At 44.0% G+C, this 10,201-nt stretch overlaps 1 protein-coding gene across 3 annotated transcripts; it reads left to right on the top strand.

The window, feature by feature from the left end:
- The first annotated feature begins 1,108 nt into the window (after positions 1-1,108).
- Positions 1,109-9,958, top strand: MGST1 (microsomal glutathione S-transferase 1). 3 transcript variants are annotated; one of them, XM_075440417.1, is made up of 4 exons: positions 1,109-1,168; positions 4,447-4,594; positions 6,691-6,785; positions 9,345-9,958. In XM_075440417.1, the coding sequence occupies exons 2-4, from the start codon at positions 4,469-4,471 to the stop codon at positions 9,586-9,588; spliced, it is 465 nt and encodes a 154-aa protein (XP_075296532.1). In that variant the 5' UTR covers positions 1,109-1,168; positions 4,447-4,468; the 3' UTR covers positions 9,589-9,958. The 3 variants fall into 3 exon arrangements, with proteins under 3 accessions (XP_075296532.1, XP_075296515.1, XP_075296525.1); XM_075440400.1 differs by lacking the exon at positions 1,109-1,168 and adding an exon at positions 1,502-1,584; XM_075440410.1 differs by lacking the exon at positions 1,109-1,168 and adding an exon at positions 3,338-3,425.
- The last annotated feature ends 243 nt before the right edge of the window (positions 9,959-10,201 follow it).

Genomic DNA, 10,201 nt, shown 5'->3' with positions numbered 1-10,201 from the left:
CCCTTTCCCTTTCCCCTTCCCTTCCCTTTTCTCTTGTCTTCTTTTTTTCTCCTTTTCAATTTTTTCTTTTTTTGTTTTTTTCTTTTTCTTTCCTCCTTCCCTCCTCTCCCCCCTCCCTTCTTGTCCTCCTCGCTTTCAAATATCTTCTTTCTGTACCTTCCTTAGAATAAGGGCAATTCAATGATGGTAGGAAAAAATTAATAAGGTGTTGGCCTCAAAATTCAAAGACTGGGAACTTATAAGCTTTCCCAATTTCAGAAGCGGTTTTTAAGGTCACATAAATCAATCTAAATTTCCAGAATCTGTAAAACAGGAATGTGAAATACAAAGGAAAGAGCAATTTTTGTAGAATTTCTAGCTGCATTTCTGCTTCTCTTTATGAAGATACAATTCCTGCCTTGAAGGAAGTTATGAGCTGCAGAAATGCTGCCATTTTTAAAAAATAAATCCATTCCCTGGGATGGATCCATGCTTATGTGAATTGTTGACTTCAATGGAAATACTGTTTGCTGTGTCCTTAACAAGAACAAAAGTTGTTGAACCCAGCCTCTACCATCGTTTAAAAACAGTTCTGATACTGCAGTCCTTGCTCAAACGAGTTTTGCTGTGTTTGATGATTAATAAGAGTCACAAAGCTCTGCACACGCAGGTATTTAACATGACATGAAGCACAGAAGTAACATCAATGCACGCTGAATACAGGCACCTAAGACTAGTTTTTCCATAATGATGTGGCTTTAAAAATTGGATCCCTTTCTGACTTTGTACACATCTTTAGGATTATTTCCGAAACCTTTACTGGGAACCTGAGTACATTTATCTCTCTATTCATTCAGCCTTGTTTATCACGAGCTGCTTCTTCACAAGCATTCCTCCGGTTATGAGGAGGAGTGCTGTGGGAACAGCGTAATTTTCTCCGAAGCAGCAGTGGGAAGCTCAGACACTGGTTTTCCTCCTTTCATCACACTCCAGTGCGCCCGTAGAAGTCCCTGGCCAGCCCAGAAGTTCCTTTTGCAAAGCAACGTGATGCGTAATGGCCGGAGCAAAACTCATGGCTTGGCAATGCAAGTATTTGTAGATATTTTTCCTCTGGTCAAAGTTCAGACCGAAACAATGCAGGGGCCTGAAGTACAGAGGCTTCAGGCGCTTCACATAGTTTTTTTTCCAGGTAAGCTCCGAGCCCAGCTGGAAATCTGTGCTATCGCTGGACATGAAGCCCGGCTGGGCCACCATCTTTGCTTTCCCTCCAGGATTTGAACAGCCTCCAAGCCCACGGGGCTTTTTCTTGTTTGCTTTTTCCGGATTTCCTTGTTGCTCCCGCCTCCGGTAACGCTCGCTGGGGTCCGGGCCTGAACCCGGCCTCCCCTGGCCGAGCCCCGGCGGACGAGCCGGCGGCCTGCCCGCCACCACACCGGCCCCGGAGGCCGCGGCGGCCCGCGGGGAACGGCGGCCGGGACCCGCCTCCGCGCCCGGGAGGGCGAGGCGAGGCGGGGCCGGGCCCCGGGGCGGGCGGAGGCGCAGCGGCCGGTGGGGAGCAGCGGGGCCCGCCGCGGCGTGCGCGCTTTCCGAGGGGACGCGGGCGAGGTGCGTGGGCGCTGCGGGATGGCGGTTCCCGCGGCCGGGCGGCAGCGGAAGATCCCCCCGCCGCCTTCCGGGCGCGAAACTCTCCGCGGCCGCGGGAGGGGGGCCGGTTTGCGGGTTTTTTTCCCTCAGGGGGCGGCCGGGCGCGGTGTGGAGTGGCGCGGGGGGGGGGGGGTGGCGGTGGGTAGTGGCGGCTCCGTGAAGCGAAGCGGGCGCCGGCCGGGCGGCGTCGGCGAGCGCGGGGGCCTGGACGAGGGAGCGGGGCGCGGGGCCGGGCGGCGAGCGGCCGCTGAGGGCACCGGCGCTTTGGCAACCAGCGCCTGAGCGATCCAACAACGAACAGGAGGCGGCGGCCGGTTCCAGCCGGGCGCGGGGGGAGCGGGGCACGGCGCCTGCCCGGCCGGGGCCCTCTGCGCGGGGTCGGGGTTTGGCGTTCGCGACACGGAGAGGTGTTACATTGCGTGTGCAGGTCGGGCCGCGCGTGGCCGGACGCAGCGTCTCCCCGTAAGGCCGGTGCTGGTTTAGTGCGTGGGGTTTGGTTTTGCGTTTCTGCTGGTGTTAAAGCTGTGAATTCTCCGGTCGCTTCCTTCCTGTCGCGAAGGAAAGGCCTGGGCTCTGTGAGAGCGTGGGGAGGCCAGCCCTGCCGAGAGGGGGAAGTGGGTACGTGTGGTGTGGTTCCGCGGGGAGGGACACGGAGGCGTTGGTGAACACGTTTGCTCGCAGGGCGGAAAGCCAGCTGTGTCCTGGGCTGCATCAAGAGAAACGTGGCCAGCAGGGTGAGGGGGGGATTCTGCCCCTCTGCTCCCCTCTGGTGGGACCCCACCTGGAGTCCTGCGTCCAGCTCTGGGGCCCCCAACATAAGAAGGACATGGATGTGTTGGAGCGGGTCCAGAGGAGGGCCATGAAGATCATCCGCGGGCTGGAGCACCTCTCCTGTGAGGACAGGCTGAGAGAGTTGGGGCTGTTCAGCCTGGAGCAGAGAAGGCTGCAGGGTGACCTTAGAGCAGCCTTCCAGTACCTGAAGGGGCCTACAGGAAGGATGGAGAGGGGCTTTTCACAAGGGTGTATAGTGACAGGACAAGGGGGGAATGGGTGTAACTAAAAGAGGGCAGACTTATATTAGATATTAGGAAGAAATTCATCACCGTGAGGGTAGTGAAACACTGGCACAGGTTGCCCAGAGAAGCTGTGGCTGCCCCCTCCCTGGCAGTGTTCAAGGCCAGGTTGGATGGAGCTCTGAGCAACCTGGTCTAGTGGAAGGTGTCCCTGCTCATGGCAGGGGGGTTGGAACCAGATGATCTTTAAGGTCCCTTCCAACCCAAACCATTCTGTGATTCTAAGTTCTCATGACTTTGCGTAGTTCTTGGAAGTATTTTCAGCACAACTTTAAAATCCAGTAAGGAAAAACACTCTGAGGGCACCATTTTACTTTCTTTTTGTTGTGTGAAACTGCAGGTTCTGTAGAAACTGCTGAGAAAAATCTTTGCTGAATTGTTGGTTAGCTTCATTGCTGCTGTGCTGTGAAGTGAAGGGAGGAAGGCTGTACTGAACTTTTCGTTACCCCTGGACCCAGTGCTTGGGCTGGTAACCCAAGCACTGTTTTGGAGAGGATAAAAGAGGAAGCAAAATCCCCTCACCAAGCCCAACAAGCCCAGGCAACGCTAGATTTGTTTCACTGAGCAAACAGCTGCTTACCTCCATCCTGCCCACGTCCCCACCAAGGATGTGCCTTCAGAGCAATAGTCTTCTACTGCGCTCGGCTCATCTGGTTTCCCTTGTTTGGCTGTAGCTGGTGGTGACTTTGTGCTGAAAGCAAGATGACAGATTGTTAGAGCTGCAATCAAGTAAATATTAGTATTAACTTCTGTATTGCTATTGTTAAAATGATATAATAAGAAATAATGAAGTTAACTATAACAAAAAGTACATCTATTTTGGTCTCAAGTGAAGCTGAGACATGCAAGTTTTATGGATTCCTACTCGTAAGTGCATGGTTGAAGCACTTGGTGAGGCAAAAGCCTTGTTCCATGCAGAGCACAAATTGAATGTGCAAGGGTATATGCTTTTTGCTTTACGTGCGTTCTTTCCTCATCACATTCTTAACTTTATGGTGTTGATAAAAGGTACCACCTCCATAGGATTGTGGGTTTGGTATGGTCTCATTGGAAAGAGAGTTCATTAGCTTGAACGTCCCATGATAAAAGCATAAATAGTTCTCTGCTTTTTGTCATTATAACTTAATCTTTGCCTGTGAATCATGCTAAAAGCAATTTTTAAGAACAAGGTCTCAAAGGAGAAAAATGCGTGTTTAACTCAGTTTGATCACAAGTTATTGCTGGGTAGGAAGATACTGGTTAGTTTGAAAGCTGAAGTGCAATTATAATTGTGTCATTTTACAAAAAAAAAAAGGTAGGCAATACTAATTTTCTTCTAAACACTATGGTGCGTATAGTATGTCATCACATGCTTTATATCCTGCTAACTGCTTAGGGAAATTCACTAGTTCGAATGGATTGGTCTAAAATCAGTCTTAGCTCCTTGTGTTAGTTCAAACGTGTACTGATTTCTGTGACTAAATCTTGATTCTGCAATTACAGTAAACATTTTTATGTTTTATATTTTGACAGTTTAATAAACAGATATAATGGAAGCAAAATATTAAATGATAATATAATTTCTCATCTTGAAGTATTATACCATTGTAAAAACAAATTGAGGAAAATTTTGTGGAAAAAAAACTTTTCACAGTAGCAAAATTGTGCTGTCATTGCAGTGATGCTAAAATAAAAAAGGCTATTCTGACAATCTTGTTGTCAGAACTTTGAATTGCTATGATGTTAGCCTAACTTTAATGGTTTTTTAAAGGTCATCAGTGAGAAGTGCAGAAATGGCTAAATTGACCCAGTTAATTGACAATGAAGTCTTCCGGGCTTATGCTACTTATGCAACTATTGTCCTTCTAAAAATGATGCTAATGAGTCTTGTAACAGCATACTTCAGAATCACAAGAAAGGTAAGAAATGGGGAATAATGTCTGGTAGAGTAGATTGAAATTTGTGCTGAAATATAGAGATGTCACAGGTGTTTCTCTTCTTTTCAGCTTTCAAATACTGGTGCTCTTCTTTTTCTTCCTCCTCCTTCCTCTAATGATATTCCGAGTTTGGCCTGCTGGTGCTTTGTTGGTCTGAAATGGACGATGTCTTTAACCTAATTAAATTATCAGCCTATATCTTACAGTTGCATTTGACTTACTCTACCCTTCTAAAACTTTTCTATTATATTTAAACAAGAGTTTTTAATAACTGTGATTTCCACTGTGTTCTCCAGAACGCTGGTGTCCAGGGTACCCAATTTATAAAGCAAATAAAATGTGATCTGGAGCCATGTTACATGAGTAACCAACTAGTAGGGTCAGAAGAGGGGATATGAAGTGGATTTTTATGCATCTGTAACCTTTTTATCCAGTAATTCTAAAACTCTTTACATTCCCTAATTGTTTTTGCCTTCCCGTTGCAGGTAGGTCATTATCTAAAAAAAAAAAAGTTAATTATTTTCTAGAATGAGAGTCAGGCTGAAAATTTACGTGGATTGATGTGTAGGCTAGGTAAGTATATGAAAAATCCACTGAGGTTTACGAAATGATGCAGAAGCTGCATCTAACTTAGGAGAATGCGCTCATGGGAAGCATCGTGTTGTGTTTGCCCTGTTCTTGGTTATTTCTAGGCATCTGCTCATGGCCACTGTTGGTAACACTTGCTCCTGGGCTGAAAGAGCCATGAGTTTGCCCCATATGGCTATTCTTGTGAGATCTTCTGCGAGACGGTGTGTGCTTCAGGGACTTTGTTGCAGTCCTTTAGTTGAAATGCTGCTTTTTGTTTCTGCAAGAGTACCCAGCTGAACTGTTCTGTTGTTCCTGAAGTCCAAATAGCACAGCATTTGAGCTACTGCTGGGTTCTGATAGCTCTCTAGGTCTTTGGTGCAGCTGAAAATTGAGTATATTAGACCACACAGCCTGTCATGTATGTTCAAAGTAGGACCCAGACATCTGTGTCGTAACCTTACTTCCTTTTGCTCTTGTGGAAGCACGCCAGCTGTACTGGTCCTGGGCGTAGATCCAGTGGAGTCCAGTATTAATGCTCCTACCATGTTATGATCCATGTGTATGCAGGTGACAATAGGGCCCTCATTGATTTGGAGTACTTGGTTTTCTTATGAAAGACAGTAATATTACAAACAGACAAACTAGTAAACTCATTTTTATTTCCTATGTAATATAAAAAGGTCTTTAAAATGTTAAGAAAAAATGGAGGAATGTAGTTAGTGGAGCGAGAGAAGGTAAAGTGTTACTGATGCTGATAGCATTAACGTGTCTCCAGAATTTCTAAGCTAAGGATATTTCACAAAAAGGGATTAAGGCTGCCTCAGCAATCATGTAGCCCTCCTAAAATCAAAAGGTTTTCTTGACTTAAGCCTGCATAACCTGAACAGTCCGCAGAATGCATGTTACCACGTGTCAGTGAGGAGAGATCTATTGCGGTCTGTACTTACAGACTTAAATGTTGTTTTTAAATAGTATCTTACAGTATTTGGAGATAATAATGAGTGGAAAAATTTGTGCCTAAGAGGAGAGGGAGAAACGTACTTGGTCATAAATGTGCATGAGATGAGTCTCTTGGATGCTATTGCTGTGTAGACTTCTGAGGAAGGAAAGGATCTGAAAGGACTTTTCAGATAATTTGTCAAGAAGAGTGGAAAAGAGGCAGCACAGCCAGTAGTTCTGCCTTCCAGGTCCTTATGTTGCTTCAGCCCACTGGCATTACTTCGGGCTGAGTATCAGTCATCTGCCATGCTTGTCCATCTACCAAGAAGGCTTTCTCTATGTGCATAAATTGTATTACATTGGTTTGTCAGCACGCACGCTACATACATGCTAGACTCAAGAAAACAGTAATGCAGTGAGCAATATATTACTCCCCTGCATTTAACTTCAGGTAAGCTATGTGAGGTTACAGAGGCATTAGTAAAAAGAGTGAACTTTGTAGCAGGCTGTCTTGACTAGAAGAAATATTCTGGCTTCTAATATCTTCCATGTGTTTGTGTTTGAAATAGGCGTTTGCCAACCCAGAAGATACAGCGTCATTTGGTAAAGGTGAGAGTGCTAAAAAGTATCTACGGTCCGATCCAGATGTTGAACGTGTACGCAGGTAATGCATAGGAGTCTTTAAAAATTATTTTAAATAGCAGAATAATACTAAATCAAGGAATTAATTTCACCCTCCACTCTCTTTGGCAAGCCTGCATGTGTTTTGCTTGATGTAGTAATCTAATACATTAATTTGTCTAAATGAACAAAACATTCCACATTCAAATACTCAGCAGGCCTACTAAAAATAAGAAGTCATTGTCTGGTTATAATAGCTAACTCTTGGATAGTATCCTGTATGCGTGGGGGAAGTGGTGAGATTTAAAATATGACCGTAAGTTGATTCAGTATGAAGCAGCGTACACTAAGTGTGTATTAGCTTTCTATATAATTTGAACACCAGTTGCAATAGTTGCATCTTTTCCTAGAGGGTAAAGGAAGTAACAGGGGGAAGAGGAGCAAAACTGTGTTAAAGTTATGGAACTCCAGAGCTGTAGTGAGGGCATTAATGTGGCAAACGGTACTGAGTGGGAGTCAAAGCTTGTGCTCTGTTTGCTGGATTGAATGGAGGTTACTCACTGATGTGTCAATTGTAGCGAAAGTTGACCAGCCTTCTGGAAGAATGCTGTTTATAATAGTGTAGCAGTGTGCAGCCTGCGGTGTGTGTATTTTGTTTTGCAAGATTTGTGGCAGAATGTAAGCTGTATTTCAGTGGGCTAAATGTTGCAGTTTATTTAGTTTTATTTAGCTGATGGCAACATTTTTCACTTACCAAAATCAGAACTTCAGAGATGCTGTTTGGTACACCTGTGCTAACCAAGGAAAGCTTTAGTGGAATACTTTCCGTATCATTGTTCCTTACTGAAGCTAACAGTTTATTTGCTGTATGTATTTTTATACCGAAAACTTTAATGTGAATGAACTGTTCTCATTTAAACCACCGTTAGGGAAGATCTTGAAAATAAGTATCAGCTCTCATTTCAGAACAGTGCATCCTTGCAAATGGAGATGGCTGTGGTTCCATGAAGGCTAGTGTATTTCTGTGTGTCTCTTCTGGATTAAAATCTCAGAAAGAAGAGTTGAACATCAGTGGGCTGTAAAGATGCTCTGAACTTTCCTTTTTCTTCCACTGAGTGGTTCGGGGAGTTGTTAATTGTTTAATTTGCTGGTTGTTACATAAAAATGGGCACTTTTTGGCGAGGAGTAGTTCCTTTCTATTCCTGAATTCTAAGAGGACAACTAAGTCCATACTAACTTTATGACCAAATGCCCTTTTAACTCAGATTGTTTCATTAGAGAGATGACAACCACCTCACAGTCATTTACACAGATTAGATTTTTATAACACCGTATTACCAAATCCTGTGTTGCTGTTTTGCAGACTTGTTCAGACTTCACCAAACGTAGTAAGTCAGCTTGGTTCTGGTTATTCCATTGGTGTTGCAGCATCCGTTTTTTTTTTTCCTCCCAACAATGGCTCTTAATGGAAGTTTACTGTGTTTTCTTTTGCAAACTTCACGGCAACAGATAATGCCACATAGATTTAGCATGGCTTCTCTTCTGTAGAAGTGACTGGAATTTGTTCTGTTTATGGGTATAAAAAAGAAGGACATTGCTTTCTTCAGTGTACTTTTTTTTGGAGGAAAAAAAAGTGGGTATAGAAAAGAAAGACATTACTTTCTTCAGTGTACTTTTTTTTTTGGAAAAAAAAAAAGCTGGAGGATATGTTTCCTTGTAATGATAAATGAGTTCAGAAAGCAGCTGCGAAACAGCACCGTGTTCTGATTCTAGTTGGCTGTGAAATTTGACATAATTAGTAAGGCTTAGAGGTTGTTTCAATCAGTTAATTTGGCTGGAAGTATAATTTATCTAAGGAGGTAAAGGGAGCAGGGAAGGTTTAGGAAAAGGTGTGAAAGAATGCTTCAAGATCTGGAGTTCAATCTCAACACATTTTTAGTAAATTATATTATGGTTTCAAAATTTGAAACGTTTTTCAGCTATTTTAGTGCTTAGTAGTGAAGAAAATGAACCAAAAGCGTAACTGTCACACCTGTTAGATGCTCAGAAATAACATTCTTCAAGATGATTGAACTTCATGAAAATTTGATAGAATGTTTCATGTGTAGGATATTTCATATTTTCTTTATGGAGACTACAAACTGAGTTTATGGGATTGGAATAGACCATCTGGGCCGTGAAGCCTAGTAGTTGCAGTCACAGTCATCCAGTTAATTGATGTTCAGTTGAGAGAAGCTACAAGAAAATTCCAGCTATCTGTCTTCTTCCCTGACTTTCCCTGCATGCTTGAACACCCAGGTGCACTCATATACCTCATATAAGTCCCTAATATTACCAAGATCTTGGGGGAAAACTAAGACCTTTCATACAGAAGATCAGAAGATTAAAAATGTAGGGTCCAGCAAGAGAGACCAGAGCGATGTCAGGTGAATGTGCCAAAATCGTTTCAGTAGCTGGATCGAGTCCCCACTGCAGAGGAAGCCAGCAGTTGTGTTAGGGCCTTAACAGTACCGTGATCTGAAGATGCTGAAAAATAATGATGCTTGAAGTGATTTATTCAACAAAATGTAACACTGTAAAACAACTTTGCTTCTTTCCCCAGAGGCCACCTGAATGACCTTGAAAATATTGTCCCGTTTCTTGGCATCGGACTTCTGTATGCTCTCAGTGGCCCTGAGCTGTCCACGGCCTTGCTGCATTTCAGGATCTTCGCCGGGGCTAGGGTCGCTCACACTTTAGCATACCTGATCCCTCTTCCCCAGCCCGGCAGAGGTTTGTCTTGGGCGGTTGGGTACGCAGTGACCATCTCAATGGCGTACAAAGTGCTGAAGGTGGCGTACCTGTAGCAGAGTCGTCGTTTCTGTGTACCATTCGACATTCCACGCAGACTTTCCCCGCAGTGTGTGTTGGTGCCTTGAATGAGCCAGCATGAGTTTTCCATGGTGACTGGAATTCGTGTTTTAGTACAGGCTTTTCATTCCTGTTCAGAAGTATTTCTTTTTGGAGGAATAAAATACCCTTCTCCCTGTTTTTCCTGTTCATGGGCTGCATTGCCAAGATGTTAGATTGAATGTTCCCTTTGTGCTCTGTCAAGTGCTTACAATTCTAAACATGTGATGATGCTGTATTGATAGCATGTGTGGTAATTTTCTACAGATGCACTATTTTTGGCTGTAGCTCTGAAGTCTAAATCAATAAAGACAAGAGGAAAATAAAGCGTGTTTGTGTTTTTGTTTTCATTTTGACTCTTCTCACTGCAGCCAGCAAATAGCATGTCACTATGTATCTGGAAGAGATTCCAATCATACAGTTCTTTGAAGAATGCTTACCTTAATAATAAGATATAACCAGTAACGCTAGGCTTGTTGTAAGAAATCTTTGATGAAATTGTTGTTTGTATAATCCGCTTTGGGATTAAAAAACCCACACCGTTGCAGCTCTATTTCTCTCAGTTGAGTA

This window comes from Opisthocomus hoazin, chromosome 1 (assembly GCF_030867145.1).
Source record: "Opisthocomus hoazin isolate bOpiHoa1 chromosome 1, bOpiHoa1.hap1, whole genome shotgun sequence".
Lineage (NCBI taxonomy): Eukaryota > Metazoa > Chordata > Aves > Opisthocomiformes > Opisthocomidae > Opisthocomus > Opisthocomus hoazin.
The sequence above is the reverse complement of the archived record's forward strand: the minus strand, read 5'-3'. Positions and strand labels throughout refer to the sequence as shown.